The sequence below is a fragment of the Corvus brachyrhynchos genome, unplaced genomic scaffold, assembly GCF_000691975.1.
Source record: "Corvus brachyrhynchos isolate BGI_N302 unplaced genomic scaffold, ASM69197v1 scaffold28, whole genome shotgun sequence".
Classification (NCBI taxonomy): Eukaryota; Metazoa; Chordata; class Aves; order Passeriformes; family Corvidae; genus Corvus; species Corvus brachyrhynchos.
In genome coordinates this window covers 304779-322758 of record NW_008246058.1, presented here as the reverse complement: position 1 = coordinate 322758, position 17980 = coordinate 304779, and the positions used below count along the sequence as shown (strand labels likewise).

The window sequence follows — 17980 nt, the reverse complement described above, 5'->3', positions numbered from 1 at the left end:
CTTTCCCTGTTTGAAACAAGAGAAAATATTACAGGCTGTAGAAGACAGATTGGGGAGCTCAGATATGAAAAAAATACTGCTCAGGTCGAGCCTACTAGCCTACTGTTCTTACAGGGAGATACTTTGAGTAACATAACTCAAATATGATGCATGGTGATTGTTCTTGAAAAAAAACTGACCAGGGACCATTAAAAGTTACGATTTTTCTCCTAATGTACTTGCTACATGACAGCAATAAAACACCATAAATGCATAGAAGAAATTTTGTCCTTGAGAACGTGTATGATTTACTTACAGGACTTGCACAATCTGTCTCTCACTGGTAATATGATCCAAATTTCTTGACTCAGCCTGGAAAAAACATCTTCTGAATAAATAATATGTTTCTTTTTCACTTTGTGATAGATTTATGTGTATTTATACTGATTGAATTTTATTGGTTTCAAAGTTAATGGAAATAAGATACTACCAATATAAGTTCCTTTCTGTACTTTCTGTATTATAAAATATAGAAGATCCTTGTCCTGGTAAAACTTCCATAGATTACCATTGGATGCTTGCAAGCATTTACTGTGACTGAATGACATGTTTACATCTATAAAAGCTTTGTAAGTAATTCCTAGGCAAGTGCTTGGGACTTTTTAATAAGAGTTTATCCTTTTTTTAGGTTGAATAATTTTTCTATTTGAAGTTTGTTTGAAAATATATGCTTAGGACGATTACAAGAGCACCACTGCAAAGCAAAGTAGAGACTGATGTGTACTGTAGAAACTTAAAATTTCTGTGATGAAATGGAATTTTACACTTTACTGGAAGACCATGCACTACTCAAAACTGTTACACAATCAGCTTTCCTGTGGCCTAAATGCTCAGTCATCTGAATGCTAATCCTGGACTGTGCTTCAGAAATTCTGTATGTTCAGTGGGTGAAATTGTTTTGTTATACACATGAGGACATAAAAAACCTTTGTTCTCCCTGGATCTCTGACTGTGCATGCCATTTTGAAAGGTGTGACTTTGATGTGTTTGTGTCCCTGCTGCAAAGCTGCAGCTTGATACCGGAGAAGTACTCAGAGCAGGGGAGTCCCTGACATGTGCTTGGCCTAAATTCATCATTTATTCTTACAAAGCAGTTTCTTGGTGCAATAAATCTTTCTGCTAACAAAACAGTTATTAGAGTTTATTAAGCTTTCCTGTTGGAAGATCCTGTCAATCAAATAATTTAGTACTTCAGATAATATTAATCAATATTAAATGCTGGTATTAAATGCTACATGAACTAATATTCTCATTCTCACAGCCATTCCCACAGTGCTCTGTATTCTTCAAACTTTTTTTTTTTTTCTATTCTTTTCCATGCTTTTATGGAAGTTTTCTGGGTGAATAATTTGTAGACTTGAGCATTTGAATGTCTGGAAAATACCAAGATCATATTGTTTGGGCTTTTTTTTTTAAAATACTTGGTCTTCGTCCCTTATTGAGATGTAAGGACTAATTAAATTCTTGTCTGCAAAAAAAAAAATTAAAGTCTATTTCTGTTCTGCTAGTAACAATTCCATGAAGCAAACTAGGGAGACATATTACATATGAAGCATTTCCCAGGGTCTCTTGGGAAGGAAACGATCATTTTTATAACTCACTTTTATTGGAGAAAACACATAGGTCCTGTTTTTTGACTTTTATCACTTTCTTACCACCTGAAATCCACGATAGTCCTAATAGAAGGACTTGTAAAATGGGCTCGTACTATACAATTTTGCTCCATTTTCCGTAATAGCTGAGAATGTAGTTTTATGAACTGTATCGTTTTCAGCTGTACCAGTTCAAGAGCATGAACTGGTACTGCAGCTGAGAGGGATAAGTGTTCTACATAAAACAGAAAAAAAGACTAAACAAAAGAGTAGAAAAAAAATGGTGGGAGTTTTTTTTCTGAAATACACAGCTTTCACCTTCAGCTTGAAAACCTCAGACCCTCCATGAATCAGTGTGCTGTAGATTATGCTAAAGTGCTTTGGGCTTGTCTGGATGTCTGTTGGTAATGTGCTGATGAAAGCAGGTTTTGCATCATGAAAAATACAAAGGAAATGCCTCAGCCTGTGCTTAGGAATTGATAAAATGGTGTGACTAAAAGCAGAGGGGTCTTAATGGGACATCACTCCGCTTCAGGGTAGGACCAGCACTGTGTTCAACCTTTCCTGACAATGTTTCGTTTCACTTTTTATTTCCCTCTGTAGTCTGTTCTTAGAACTGTCAGTGATCGAGAATCCAGAAGATCTTAAGGCAGTCTGCGTACTTTAGAAAGGAGGGGTTTTAGTGTCTAGCTTACCCTTTGCTTTGTTGTAAGCCTATTATTGCTTTTCCTATTACTATTGGACAAAAAACCCAATTTATTTCTTCTCTTTTTATGGCTGTCTTCTGTACATTTTAAGATTGATACCTTTTAGGCAGCTGTAGTCAAGGTAATTTAATGTATTTCATTCTTCTTTTACAGATAGTTACCTAAAGCTTTGTTCATCTCTTGAATAATTTGAGGGCTGTATCAGTTATTCATCATTTTCAGCTGTGATTTTTCAGCTGGATGCACCACTTCACTTAAGGGCTTATTTGGCCCAATTAGATGGCAGAAGTTTCTTTGTAGGTATCATGATTAATGCAGATGTATCACAGTATATTGTTTTGTTTTTCATGCCATTGTATTGGCATTGACTAAGTTCCTTTTCTTCATTCAGGTGACTTTTGCTTGTATTTGTACAACTGTCTTAAAATAACCACTCCCAAATTGCTTCCTTGATTTTTCAGGTCCTATTTCCAATTGCTCAAAAACCAGGCATCAAGTGTGCCTACAGCTCTGGCCATCTTAGTGTTCTTTGCAAATTCAATGATCCCAGCCTGCCATCTGTGTCTCTAGTGAAGCTCAAATCATACGTTTGTACTGTGATGATTTACAAGCGTTTCCATATTTTTTCCAAACTCTTACACATCTCTCTTATGGGGAGTGTTCTTTTGACAGTGTTTTTCTAGCTTTCCTTTGAGAATTTGTGTGGTTTTTTGTCAACAGCATTACTGAAGTTTTGGCAGATGCTGCTTCATCTGGATTCACAAAGTTTATTTACTTGTCATAGGAATAAGATGGATTGATGTGATTTGTTCTTGACAAATCCATGTTGACTGTTACTTATCCCTTCGATACTTTGTAGATGTTGGCAAATTGGCATTTTTTTTCCCAGTGTTTTTCTGTGAATGGACTGGAGTTGACTGGATTATAATTCCCAGACTCCTCCTTTTTCCGTTTTGTCAAGATAGAATTGACAGAATGCCTCCAAATTTATTTCCCGTTAATTTTGGTGGGTCAGAATGTTGCTAAGTAACCTGGTAGTGACAGTATTGCATTTGATTGATGGGGCTGCTCTCTACAACTGCCTGAGAGAGGGTGTAGAGAGGTCAGTGTCAGGCTGTCCTCTCAAGTTGCAAGAGATAGGATGAGAGGAAACGGCCTCAAGTTGTGTCAGGGGAGGTTTAAACTGGATGTTAGGGAAAATTTCTTCTCTGAAGGAGTTACTTGGAACAGGCTGCCTGGGGAGGTGGCTGAGTCACCATCCCTGGAGTTACATAAAACATGTTTTAGTGGTGGACTTGGCAGTGTTGGGCAAATGGTTGGACCCGATGATCCTAAGGGTCTTTCCCAACATAAATGATTCTGACAGTTGATGACACTCACTATTCAAGTGTTAGATGTTTCCATATTGCATAGTATGTTGTATTTCATCTAGTTTCACCCTTCCATAACTATCTAAATTAAGTTCTTGTGGAAAGACCTTAAAAAGAAAACCCTTCTATTCAAATCTTTCTTCTCTGAAGTTCTAAAGTGTTGTCAAAATTGGGTTCTTACTTTAATACAATTATTTTATGTTACTTGTTAAATGAAGCTTAGTAGTCATTATTCTCTTTTGGGAAATTGGTATTAAAAGCTTTTTTTAATGTATTTTATTTTCAGTTTGTCAAATTTGCCAACATTGAGGAAGACACACCTTCGTATCACAGACGCTACGACTTCTTCGTGTCCCGATTCAGTGCCATGTGTCATTCCTGTGACCAGGATCCAGAAGTACAAACTGAGTAAGAGTCATTCTGTAGGAATTACTGAAAACTGTTGACACAATAATATTGTCTGTAATACAGCTTTTTATTAAGGTTTTTATTGGAGTAGTTCATTCCATATGAAGAAAATAACAGTCTGACTTTTTGAGTAGCACCAAATATTGCAAGTTTTAGATAGCTAGAACTCCTAGGATGATTAGGTGTAATTTTACCTGAATAATGCGTACTGGATTGTGTGGATTCTCTGCAGAAAGGCACAACTTACTAATGTAAATATGCGAGTTCATAACTTACTTGAGATATTAACAAGGCTACTTACATGAAAAACAAATGCATATATTAAGTCTGCTCTTTGAGAATTACTCATTAAACCTGGTTTTTCTTAGATGTCTGAAGTATGCTCATGTGTGTGAAGCTCAAGAGCCTCCATGAACGGCAGTTCCAATTTTTCCCACTCTTAAGTAATTGCTGCAGTTTGTTTTCCTGTGGCTCCCCCTCGAGGATGTGTCCTTCCCAGGAGCAGCTTTTCTAGTTGTTTGTACATCCCTCTTGTTTCCTGCTTTGTGTGTAATCCTATATAAACTATCTCAAAAGGTCTAGAATGATGTTGGATTCATATTGAATGCACAAGACTTTGTTCAGAAATAGGTAAAATACAAGCAGCTACAGGTTTAAGTATTTACAAATTTAAATCTAAACAAGAATATTATCTATAGAACTTAGTTACCTCTGTAGCTCATCTTAGATATTTTTTAATTCAGCGAATTTGGCTGAGCAAGGGCCAGTTAAGTTTTGTCCATACTTGAATCAAGATTTAAAAAATGAGGGATGGATTTTAATAGAAATAATTAAAAATTTTAGTGAAGCTTGTGCTTATTTGATAGCTGTACCAGCTTTCTTCTGCTTGTTTTCAGGAAGTAAATTCTCTTCCTACCATTTATTATAGCGGATAATTTGCTATTATCACTTAAAAAAATAATATTCTGCTATTCATTTCATTGCACAGATTTTCCCGCAAGCTATTTTTGTTTAATAAAATAATGACAATAGGTAGCAGCTAGACCAAGTCTTTTTTTGAACTTATATTATTTTTTTCTTTCTATTATTTGATTGTTTTTGATTACTTCTCAGTTGATTTCATTCAAATGGTTTTAGAATAAAAGTGGTGGTTCCTTTTGTGCATTAGGCTTAAGTTGAGAGAATTATCCTTTGCTTTCCATCTTGTGAATTTTTCGGAAATCTTTAAAGATGTTCCCTGACTAATCCATAGCCTTAATTACAACTTCTAAGGACACAATCACGTGGTTATGCTAGATTTTACTTCAGCTGTGCTGTGGTAACTTCACATTTTTCTTCAGCTCTGGAATAGGCTGAGACTGTGCAAAGTTTCAACTGATGAATTATAAATTGCATAGAGTTGGTGGGTTTCATCCACATGAGTTTTGTCAGAGTCGATGCACAAAGTTTAAGTCTTCATTGCTTAGTGTCAGCTTTATCCTTACAGGCCATCTTCTGTTCAGTTGTTTGTTTTGTCAGCTTCCTTACTGCTTTAAAGGTGTTCAAAGAAACTGTGGGCAACCCTGGTGATTGGCCAACTTCCCAACTGCTGCTTGTAAGAGCCTACTGGAATTCCACACTACTTAATTACTGGTTCCCAGTAGGTACAGAGCCATTCTGGGAGGTGCTTTGTTTCTCGGCCTCAGTAATTCCTCTTTTCCTTCCTCAGGATCCGAATTGCTGGAATCAGGGGCATTCAGGGAGTGGTTCGAAAAACAGTTAATGATGAACTTAGAGCAACTATATGGGAACCTCAGCACATGGACAAGATAGTGCCATCATTGCTGTTCAACATGCAGAAAATAGAAGATATTGACAGGTAATTTTACTCCTTGTCACTGGTGTGGTTTTTTAAGCAATCTCTATGCTAAGTTTTTATGATGGGTATTTTTTCTTTTGTTTTTAGTGGAAGCAACAACTCTGCTTTTCTAGCCTGAGGCTCCTTGAAATTGATAGTATAGGTCTGCATAATGGTTCTTACTGTTTCTTGTCCTAAAATCCTTTTAAGCACTTTTTTTCACTTGTTCGAGATTCTGTTGGCCTAAAAGTTGTTCCAGAAATTATATATCCATATTTTAACTTGATAAAAATTATAAACTCTGGTTTTTATTGGATAAGATGCAGGGATGAGTAAGCAAAGGCTTTTAGGTGACTCAAATGATTTTGCTACTTAGATTTGTTAAGAATTGAGGGTTTATTTCCTTTAGCCATTTGTAAGAACTGCTTGTCCTGGCTGAAACAGTACTCAGAGTAAGGAATTAAAGTTTTATTTATATGCAGACCCCCTTCTCTTTTTTGCTTTCAGTGACTCCTAGTCATATTACTTGCTACATTTGCAAAAGGATCTTCAGAAAGATCTCTGTGACAATTAAGGTTGAGGAGATGCCAGTCACCTTACAACTGAAAAGTCACTTTTTTTTGGTCCATGGTTAAACACTATGTAGGTATAAAAACTGTTTATTGGTAGCACTGGGAAATTTTCATAAACCAATTTCAGCTGTGCAAGCAAATCGAATATTCATTCCATGTCCAATTCTGGCTGCTTCAAAACTTGCCTGCTAAGAGGCTCAGGAGCCTTCCTATAACAGCAAGCTTTTCATGCTTTCACTCAGCTTTCTAGATCTGTCAGTTTCTCTTTTTTGGTTTGAGTTTTGGCATTTATTTTGCTATTCGTCAGCTTTATTTTTGTTCCGTTATTTCTAACTGCCAGTACCTGTCTCATTGCTAAAGCAAATTTTCAGACTAAATAACTAAAATTAATAGTTGCCTGTCTGTCCATGCTTTTACCTATTTACTGCATATAACTCAATATATGCAGTATATAGATAAAATATATATAAAATTAATAGTTGCCTGTCTGTCCATGCTTTTATCTATTTACTGCATATAACTGAGGGCTCACACAATATGTACAGAAATGCTCACTTGAATTTTACATCTGAAGAGTGATCTGAGTGAGAGACAAGGGTTTCTGAAGCTGCTGTTTGAACAAGGAGAGCCTGGTTTGCCTTTGCTTACTCTTACAGGGCTTCTAACTGCAGGTGGGCCCTTTCCTTTGTTACTCTTTACAGTGTCCTCAGGCGTACACCTTCTTTTTTATAGCAGAAGTAAATTAACTACTGATGGAAAAACTGACTGAAGTAGGATTTGGATTAACCACTTAAAGTGGATCAGTTTATATGTACTGCAGGAGTGATTTTTATCGTCTGAGGAATGCAATAGTAGTGGTAGAAAAAGAAATCTGTCAAAAAGCAACTTAAATTTCTGAACTGTTGTACTTGAAACTTGTCCTATAATGCACATTGAACATAAAAAAAAGACTTAACGATTTTCCAAGTGGTGAGTAGGGGCCTTATATGATGTGCATGATAGAGAAGCTGAAAGCAGTATTCGTAAATTGTTACCTGCTGGTCTTAAATGATGTTCCAGACAATTTCTCATTTTATTTTGTGTGTGACTTCATATTTGTGGAGCACAAAGACATCTTGAAGAGTAGGAGTAAGAAGCATATTGTTCTGGCAGATGGAATCAAAGCATTATTTGAGAAAGAGCAGAAATTCCAGAAAATACCCCCAACTTAAGTCCATAGAAAAAAAGCATTTTTGTTTAAAGCTGAAGTACATGTAGGTAAAGCTTACCTTGAAAGTCAGTGTAATTGTAGCTTTTGGAACCTTAATAGCTTAATTCAATATTCTTTTGATTACATAGCAGATGAGACATGTCTTAGAGTTAAGAATTTACTATTCAAACAACATTTTAAAAAGATAATTGTATTTGTGGATGTCATTATTTGTTAATATATCTGAATGCACAATCTAGTTACATGTCTATCAGACTTCATGTGATGTCTGTCTGTTTATGTGCATCTCTAAAATAGGGAAGGGATGTATGAAATTGGTAATCCACTTACTTTGTAATACACTCCTCATGATAACTGTGGAGCTAAACCTGCCAGCCTTATTTCAGGCAGAGGGACACTCTAGTACTTGTCATAAACTTGACTTCAGATCCTTCTGATATATCTGTAATGTTCATACAGATTCTGCTATAGAGGTAGGTTAGAATTTATTTATTTCTCAGGGTGAGTGAATCATAGTCAAATGTACATTCCTGTACCTACTCTGCTCAAAAGTAGTGGTTAAGTCTTACTTCACATGTCCTGTCATATTTTTTGGCCAGTCCTGGTTTTGTGGCATTAAAGAAGTCTCATTAAGTTGCTGAGTTGCTCTGAGCTAGTTTAAGTCTGTGAGTAGGTATTTGCTATGGAAACTGCTGTATTTCAACACATCCTCCTTCCAGTTCCTTGTTGCCACTTCTGATAGAGATTGCCCACAAAAAAGTCGGTAGAGCAGCCAGAGGGAGTTGTCCTTGCCCATTTCATTGCAAAGTGTATTTTCAGCTCTCTTGCTGTAGTACAAAAGCTCTAGGTGCAGAGGAATACTATTTTTTTCTTAACTGTTGCAGTTGGATTTCTCAGAGGTTTTCTGATATTTCTGTAAAAACCAAATCAGTGAAACAAAATGAGTATGAGTTGCTCATTTGAATCTAGAAACTTAAGAGGCTGTACAAAGCTTTCCTCTAAAACTAAAAAGATTATTCAATATTCATTGTCTTATTATCTGACAATGCCAAGGGACACTTACTTTGAGAAATACTTTGACGTAGGTGCTGTTAAAGTTCAAAATAAAATGTTAGGACTACAGACAACGCAAGATAATTTTAGACATTCTGAGGCAATCCAAGAGTAACATTTTACACTGGGAAGATTCATCTAAAAAAAGACTCCAAGCAGTGCTGAGAAGTCACCTTCTGTAGGTTTGCATATACAAACATTTAAAACATAACTTATTTTTACTTCATTTTAACTGGAATTCTTTCAGACAGACCTAGCTCTGTGTCCTATGCAGCCTGCTTTCTTTTTCCTCCCCACACACCACCTTTACAATGCTGTCATATGTTAGGGAATCTGTGTCAAAACAGCAATGGAAATGACAGTCCTGCACTGTCTCTTGTACGTTCTCTGTGCTGTGAGTGCCCGTCTCCCTAGATCAGAATCCAGGCCATACAGGGGAAGGAAGAAACAGAGAGATAGAGTGGCACAACAGTTGGATAAAGCTGGAGTTTAGTGGTACTTGTGGTGGATTATATACAAATTGTCATGCCTTTTAAAATTCTAATCGTGCTGCACTTGTAAAACTGTTTTTCCTTAATTATCTAACAGGGTTCCTGAGGCTTTTCTGTTACTAAAATCTGACAAACTAGCGCTGTTGCGGTAACTCGTGAAACAGTGATGTTTCCAGAGGCAACAGGATTTTCATAAGGCAAATTTCAGTAGTATTGAAACACTAGAAAATCCTTTGCCATCAGATGATACATTACAACTATGATGTTAACATGTTCATTTGATATTTCAATTTGCAACTTTTTATAATGCTTTAAAGCTAAGGTTTTATGGTACTTAACTAAACTGGATGCTCTTAGTGGGCACTTTAAAACGTATTTACCAGACAAGTTTACACTGCAGAACTGAAATTTTGTTTAAGGATTTAGCATATTGATTTCTGCAATCTAAAATTAAAGATGCATAATGTTAATGTAGGCAAATGAATCCTCAGTTAAATTTCTATAATGTGTTTTGTGAGAGAAAATAAAAAGGTTGCCACCTGTACAATGACTCTTGATAAGTGATAGAGGTACCTCAGGGGAAGCTGTTTGCTTTCTTTCCGAAGCCTGTTTTCACCATGGTGCCCACAGCAAGGGGCTCAGTAGTGCCCTGTCCACAGTAATGATGGAAGACACTCAGTTGAAAGGTGACCAACTTCTACACTGCCTATTTAGAGGTAACTGTGTGGGTAGTAATGTTCTAATTAGTTCACTCAGACATTTTTTTTCAACTCACAAGCCATCTGTTTGTGCAGAAGTATTGGAGTTTCATTTAATGCTCACCCACACAGTATGGACTCAGTAGTTAATTTGAACAAAATTACTAAGATTCTGTCTAACTTTTTCATGGTTTCACAGCCTTCATTCATTGTTAGCAACACATAGTGGTTTGTCAAAATGTGGTGGGTAACAAGTTAACTGAATATTAGCAGCTTTTGTGTTTGCCATGTAAATACTTACTAATACAGTGGTCAGTACTGAGTGAACAGATGATGATCTATGGTCCTGCTATAAGAGAATAAAATATTTTATTCAGAATTCTGGTTCAATGCATATTTTAATTACTGTTCTTGCCTAGTTCAAGAGTGTGACTCATGAATGTTTTAATACCAAGGGTGGATACAGTAAAGAAAAGGTGAATATAGTCAGTAATATAATCAATGCATTTTGTCTTATTTCAGCAGAACAGGCCCCCAGTCCTCTCCTACAGGAGGAGTGAAAGAAGAAAATCCTTCTGTGCTGGCTGAGAATTGTTTCAGGGAACTACTGGGACGAGCAACCTATGGAAATATGAATAATGCTGTCAGACCAGTTTTTGCGTAAGTTGAAAATTCATGGCAGATCTTAAGAGGTTTTCTTTATTTCATCCTCAATTCTGTTGCATTAAATTTTCTCCTACTTTTCAACTCAAAGGTTTCCATTCACATTTCTTAAAAATAATTGCCCCTCTTTTAATCTCTCCTCTTTGCTGCCTGTCTGTAAACTTGAAGGTAGTTATGGAGGAATGCATGTCCTGCTTTACTGATTTTTAGAAGCAAAATACAATAATTTACCTGACTTCTTGCTTCAGCTGGCCTTACTTTTTTTCAATGGGAAACTTTATCCAAGCTGTTAATGTCCCAGAGATGAGTGTTACAATCAGTGGCAAAACAAGTAAAGTACAAGTAGCACAAAGGAATACTGTGCCCCATAAAGTTACAATTTATATTTTCCTGCCATTTTCTTCCAGGACCTGTTTCGATATTCTGTGAGGAATATCTTTAACAGCTCATTTAGTAGTGAGTGGCAAATATGCACACAGTATGCACATTATGCACAAACAGACACAGTACAAATTATACCTGATACATTAACACTCGGTGATACCACTTTCAAACGCTGGCTTTTCCTGGTGGTGAGGAGACCTGCTTGCTTCTTGTAGATTTTTCAAGGTATATCTCGGGTACAGGAATATGTTCTCTTAGATGGCCTAGTTCTTCCCACCAAAACTAAGTATTTTATTTATATACTGAATGACCTTCAAGATACCAAAAGCCATTTTCAAATTACTAGCGGTAAGAACAGAAATTACAAATGAAGATAGGGTTGGTGTTGAAGGCAGAAAACTTTTGTAACCCCTTGTTCATCCTGAAAAAGCATTGACTACGAAGAGCTGTACCATTCTCTTACTTTCTGTATGTACCTGTTATACCAACCTGATAGGAGTTTCTGTTGCAAAGTTGAGTGTTTTATTAAAAAATACTCATTCTTTCCTAGTTGTAAAATTTGCATTCCTCCAAAATAACTGTGATCACAGGGAACACCTAGGTACTAAACAGTCTGGGTGGACTACTTGGTACCATACTGCAGCTGCTTTCTTACCACTTTTCAATTCTTTTTATGGGTTTATCTCAAAACTTTATCATCATTTGCAGTGACTTCAGTCTTTTCAATCATTTTAGTATCAGGGAAGTTTCCTACGAATAATTGCTGATTCCCTAGACTAGAGGTAGTGCTTGGTTTGGGATTTGAGAAGGTGCCATAGCTGCTTTTCCTGTGGCTAATCTAAAGCCTGTGTCTCTATAATACTATTTCCAGCCTATTTTGTTTTCTTACATGCTATGACTGTAAGGAACAATTGACTGAGTGCACCTCTGTGTGCCACATACTGCATATGCACCGAAATGAGTAGATAATGACCAGTTACTCAGAATATATTATCTTTTCTATGAATAGCGAGTCTTTGTAGTCACCATTTTTGTGTTCTACTTTGAGGACAAATCACCAAATGTGTCTTTCTAAAAATGACTGCTGTAAAGGTTTAGTATTTTTGAAGAGGAAGAGATGCAGAAAATGCCATTTCAAGCAGTTTTTTCTAAACAGCAAGAGTGTGCTCTACCTAATCAACTTCATTTTGTGAATGACAGAACTGTTAGAATGAAAGTTTGAAATATTCTATTGCACTGTATTGGATTGAAAAACTTGACTTAGCTTATGATTAGAAAACAGTTTCTTCTAACAATTTTCAGCTATTTCACAGCTTTTAAGGAAACTCAGGAAATACAGATAAGGCCTCTTATTACAATGCTAACATGAAGGTGCAGGTTCAGTTCCCCACCTGAAGGCTTGCTTCATGTGGCACTCCAGTATCAGGCAACATGCTATCATTTCCTTGCGAAACTGAGAGATCACTGCTGCTTGCATCATGAGGCAGGGTGTATTCATTGATTGAAGGATTTAAATGTAATGAAGATAGTAGAAATCTAAAGTCAGTCTCCTGGTATAGGTTTGGATTGACGTTAATTCTCCTTGCCTTCGGCAAAAAATCTCCATGGTTATAAGTGTCTACATGCAGTAGCTAGAAACTCTCAAATAATAATTTGTAATAAAATCTTACAGATCAGTCTCACAAATTGCCTAATGAAAGTCAAAAAAATTTACATTAACATTACCTGAAAAAATTGTGTATGTTGTGTCAACAGTCAGAAGCTATTGAGACGTACTTAGCGTGGATTTGCAATGGTGAATAGAATTAGGCAGATTCAGAGAGATCCAGAAATCTAGTGAAACTTCACAACTGTATTTCCATTCTTGTCAGTTATCACATCATGTGTGCAGGGGTTTGGAATATTAACAGACTGGTGTTTAATATTCTGTCAGCAAACATGATGCAAAAGCAGAATATTTTATATTTTCCCATACATGTGTGCCTCAGTTATGCCTTCTAATCCTCAGGATGAATTTATCATCTATTACTATAGGGATTGCTTGTGTGTGTGGTACTGGGAGAGAATTCAGGGATCATTGGCTCTCTTTCCAGAAATTTGCATCATCAGTTCTGCTGTCCTTTTGAAATTGAGAAACCTAATTGTGCACATTTGCTACATGTATGCAGCAGATCTCAATGGAAGGCAGAGTTTGGAATTTGTTAATCCAGGAATAGAGCGTTTTGCAGTCTTAGATATCCTTTATTTAAAGACATGTAATTTGGAAAAAAAAAAAAAAGAGGAGTTAAGGTGTGACTTGATTTTAACTGAAGTAAATGCACCATAGTGAAAATACCCTTTACTGTCTTTTGCAAAAACAAAACTACATTGAATACACTTGTAATGATCAGTAAAATACATCACCTACAGGAATCTAATCCTGCTGTCCTTAGGAGGAAGATTCCAGTACACAAAGTATCCTGCCCATTGAGCTGTTACACAAAGCTTTAACCAAGGCTGGCATCTTCCCCCTGCTGTCCTCCCAGCAGTTCATCTACCTGAAGCAGCTAATACTTGGCCTTTCTGGAAAAATAAAACTGTATGTCTTGTTTAGAGAGGGATTTTTTTTTTTTTCTTTTTTTTACATGATATGGGATGTAGTTGAGCGTAATCTGCCTGAATGGATCTTTGGGGCAGATGAATAGGAACTGTCAAGGGTAACAGAGAACACATACTGCCCTGAAAGATTAAAGGATCAGTTCCAATCAGGAGAAGATAGTGGAGAGTATGATTTTCTATTTGATGAGGCAAAAATAAAATAGGTTACCTAAAATAAGCCATCATGTACAAGATATGGTGGACTGTACTGGAATGATATTAATAGAGGAAGAAGACATGAATAAATACATTATGAGCCACTAAGCCTTGAAGAATTTAAAGAGGTAGTTTTGTTTGGTTTTCTGTCCCAAGGCAGAATTAAATATGCCTGTGCATTTTCAGTGTGCACAAGAAAGGCAGCTATCCCCAACAAGTATTCAAGTTGGATATTTAGTAATACAAATCTGCTGTTATCTGGGCAGCCAAATACCTTTAAAATTCCTGACATTCTTTCCTGTAGGGATTTCTTTTAAAGGTATGTGATGTGTCAAATGGCAGAACTTTTTTTTTTAATCTCCGCATTGTAATGCGAGGTAATTTAGGGCACAGGAGATGCTTTGTGTCATCTGGTTTAATCAACCTTGAAGGAGACCTGTGTACTCAGATGGGTCACTGGGCTGTGAGCAGCCCAGTGAGTGAATTGAAATCTCCAGATTCTAGGCAGAGTAACTTAAAGCATCCAGCCAGTCCTCCTGTGTTCACAGCGCTGACTTCTTTCACCTGTAGGGCTTTTGAGTTTGTTGTTTCAAGCATCTTTATATGTTTCCTAAGTTCTTTGAGGAATGGGAGAGCAGTAATGATTCAGTAGCTGAGATTCAGATACCTGTTCAGGAACACAACCTAATTTCAGTTTCTGTTACAAACTTTTTTTGTTGATTAGGCATGTTTGCTGTTCATTGGTGAATTTGTGGATTTGTTTTGATTTTTTTAAAACCTAAATCATTCCAATTAAAATGTGTTCAAAATTACCTTTTCTTCAATCTTCTAGAATGAAAAACACATTTATTTTTGTCATGCTTTTCTGGGGACTCAGATCTCTTTTGTGCAAAAATTTGTGTGCCCTATTCATAGCTTTCAACATTTCTGTTTAAGCAGAATTTTTGTATTTGCTAGAAACGCTGACAGTTTTTTTTCATTTGTGGTTCCTGTCCCATTTAAAGAGAAACTGATGCATTTATTATTTGGATTTTGTTTTGATATTTCTTGCAGAAAGTGCTGAAATGCTTCAGAGTGTAAAGGCATATATACACAAAGAGTAGCTCTTTTTTTTTCCTGTATATTTGATTTATGAAACCACCATGATAACAAAAATATTTCTTAGAGTTTTGTTCTGGATGGAGCATTCAGCCCTAATTATTTTGCAGTGTGTAATTCAAAACAATTTATTTATCTTCTGTAGAGTAGAAGTTTGTCAATGTGTTGCAACCGTCCACTTCAGCAGATCCCTTTCATGTAAATAAGCGTCTAATATTACAGCAATTTTTATGCATGAACTGTGGAAGCAGTATATTCTTAACTATATATCTTTGGAGTAACTAGGGTCTTTAAATTTCTGGAACTGGAAGATCAGGAATTTCTGTTCAGCCAAATGTTTTGTGATCACATCCTAAACCTAGAAAACAAGTGGTTTTCTGAAGTTCTAAATGTCTCACCTAGTTCATAAGTCATTGTATACAAGTTTTATGTAAGTAAGTGATCCTTTTGAGTTGAATTTTGAGAAAACTCTAAGATACCATTTATTATATCTGTGGAATGTCATTATTTCAGGTCTATTTAATTTTTGCTTACAGGCATTTAGACCATCATAAACTATGGGATCCTAATGAATTTGCTGTTTCCTGCTTTAAAATCATCATGTATTCTATACAGGTAGGATTTTCTCCTGGTTTTTTTTTTTTTCTTTGCATAGATGCTTCAAGCACATGAGAGAGGTTTAAATGTTCATCTCACCATGCTAGTGGTAGACAGTAGATGAAGTCAAAGAATCCGAAAGATCCAATGGAAGGTAGTGGGGTGGTGCTTCTAAGCTCCAGAACAAGCAGCAGGGTAACCATGCTGGTGTGACATTGTGCTTGACAAAGAAAACTCTCAAGTTGGTTATTTCTTTGTGCCAATACAGCTGTGCTGCTTTTCCAACCCAAGAAAACAGCTTCACGTGCAACTGTGTTGTGCTGAGGATTTTTAATAGTGAGTCACCTGTGTTGTGGCCTTAAGCTGAAGGAGAGAAGGTAGACATTGGGTATTAGAAAGAAGTTCTTTATCAGCAGAGTAGTGAGGCACTGCCACAGGTTGCACAGGGAAGCTGTGGCTGCCTCATCCCTGGAAGTGTTCAAGGCCAGGTTGGATGGGGCTTTGAGCAACCTGGTCCAGTGGAAGGTGTCCCTGCCCATGGCAGGTGGCTTGGAATGGGATGGTCTTTAATGTCTCTCACAACTCAAGACATTCAATGAGTCTATGATTGTCTGTTGTAAACATCAAGGTATTATTCTTGGATTGCATCAAACGCAGATGCCCAAAAGAGAAGTGTAAAATTCCAAATTTGTGGAATAAAGCTGAGTTTTCTCAGCATTTATATCAATGGTGCTGAAGTCCTTGAACTGCAGTTAGCTGAGTGAAGGACCACTTCACGCTTCCTCTGTGCTTGTAGATGTTCCTGGATATTTTAAGACTCTCAGCTTTTGTACACTGGGCTGGCTGAATGAACCAGTATGGCTTCATCTCTCATGGCAGTTTTTTGAATCTGTATTTAGTCATTAATTTATTGTAATTTTTATACATTTCTGAATGAAAATGTTGCAGAATGGGAATATGGTCATGACCATAGCTGAGTGGTGTATGAGTTTATTCTTGTTAAAGTCACAGATGTAGATTTTCTGTCTGTTTTTTTAATAGGCACAATACTCCCATCATGTAATACAAGAAATCCTTGGACACCTTGATGTCCGCAAAAGGGATTCACCACGAGTTCGTGCTGGCATTATTCAGGTTCTTCTGGAAGCAGTTGCAATAGCAGCTAAAGGATCAATAGGTAAGTTGTATTAAATTAAAGGCATCAGGTCAAAGGATAAATTTGGAGGGTTGTGCTCATTTTCACTTTGATTTCAGACTGATTGGACACACTATTTTGAGAAGGTTTTGTATTTATTAATTTTTTTCTCCTTTGTGCTCATAAAATGCTTGAAATCTTACTTGGTTTGCAATTATTCTGAACATATGTACTTGGTTGTTTGACAGTTATATAATCCTTTGCATTGACAAAATGAGTGAAAAAATTGTGAAAGGCAGGTATTCCTATTTGAAGAGAAATTATAAAGTCTGAGAGAATTGTGTGTCACTACAAAATGTCAAGAGCACTGTTGCTTTGCAATACAGCTGTGACCTGAGTGGTAATGTGGGAGTAGAATGATCTTTGAGAAATTTTATTTTATTAACTGTAAAGCAGCTGAAATAAGGTAAAATATGTCATTTAAGATTAGGATAGTTCCTTGAAACAAGAGTACTTATGAAGAGATGTACACTCATGTGTTCTGTTCCTGATGTTCTTTGGTGTCCTGCTGAAATATTATTGTTTTGCTTCATTAGCTTGAGCCTGAGTCTGTCCTTCCTCTTTATATGAGACCCACTTGCATGCACAGACTTGTGAAATCTTTGACCATATGATGAAAAGCGCTTATTTTTTGATCCAATCTATAGATCTGGATTTTAGTAGCAGGTTTTGAAATAACTGAAGTTCAGGGGCAAGTACCTGCAGTTCAATCCATTATTGATGCTTAATTTCAGCAACCACTCCTATTTTGTATCTGAAGCTTGCATGGTGAGTTGACTTTGGGCTGTTTGCACTCCCCTTTCTCACAGGACAGGGACACTTTAGAAAGAAGGTGAGAAGTTTCATGGATCAAGATAAAGGCAGTTTCATGGGTGCAGCAAAAACCACATGCACAAGGAAAATCAGGTTACCTCCATCCTGGCCAGACTCAGTAATGGATCGTAATGGATTATGCATACATACCTGATTGTATTTCCTGATTCCAAGTTAATTTCTAAAATATCAAGGTGTAGGCACACCTCAAAAGTTTATCCCTAGTCCTGATGCCTCAGACACTGAATTTCACTTGGTTCTTTTCATCCTACTCTCATTTCTTGTGAAAAGGGATTGAAAAGCCCAGTTTTCATTTTCTTTAGACATCTTCCCCTTGACAGGTGCAATCACTGTTATTTGTTGTTTCCAGGCCCAACAGTTCTGGAGGTTTTTAATACCTTGTTGAAGCACCTGCGCATCAGTGTTGACTTGGAGCTGGGTGACAGGCGCAGTTCAGCAG

The 17980-nt window shown here is 36.7% G+C and overlaps 1 protein-coding gene across 1 annotated transcript in view; it reads left to right on the top strand.

Annotated features, from left to right (window-relative positions):
• EFR3A (EFR3 homolog A) overlaps positions 1-17980 on the top strand; it is a 57478-nt gene that overhangs the window by 11813 nt on the left and 27685 nt on the right. The window contains 7 exon segments of the mRNA XM_017746088.1: positions 3995-4116; positions 5825-5974; positions 10500-10637; positions 15452-15530; positions 16554-16689; positions 17891-17971; positions 17974-17980. The exon segment at positions 17974-17980 is cut by the window's right edge and continues 77 nt beyond it. Coding sequence (XP_017601577.1) covers positions 3995-4116; positions 5825-5974; positions 10500-10637; positions 15452-15530; positions 16554-16689; positions 17891-17971; positions 17974-17980 — 713 coding nt within the window.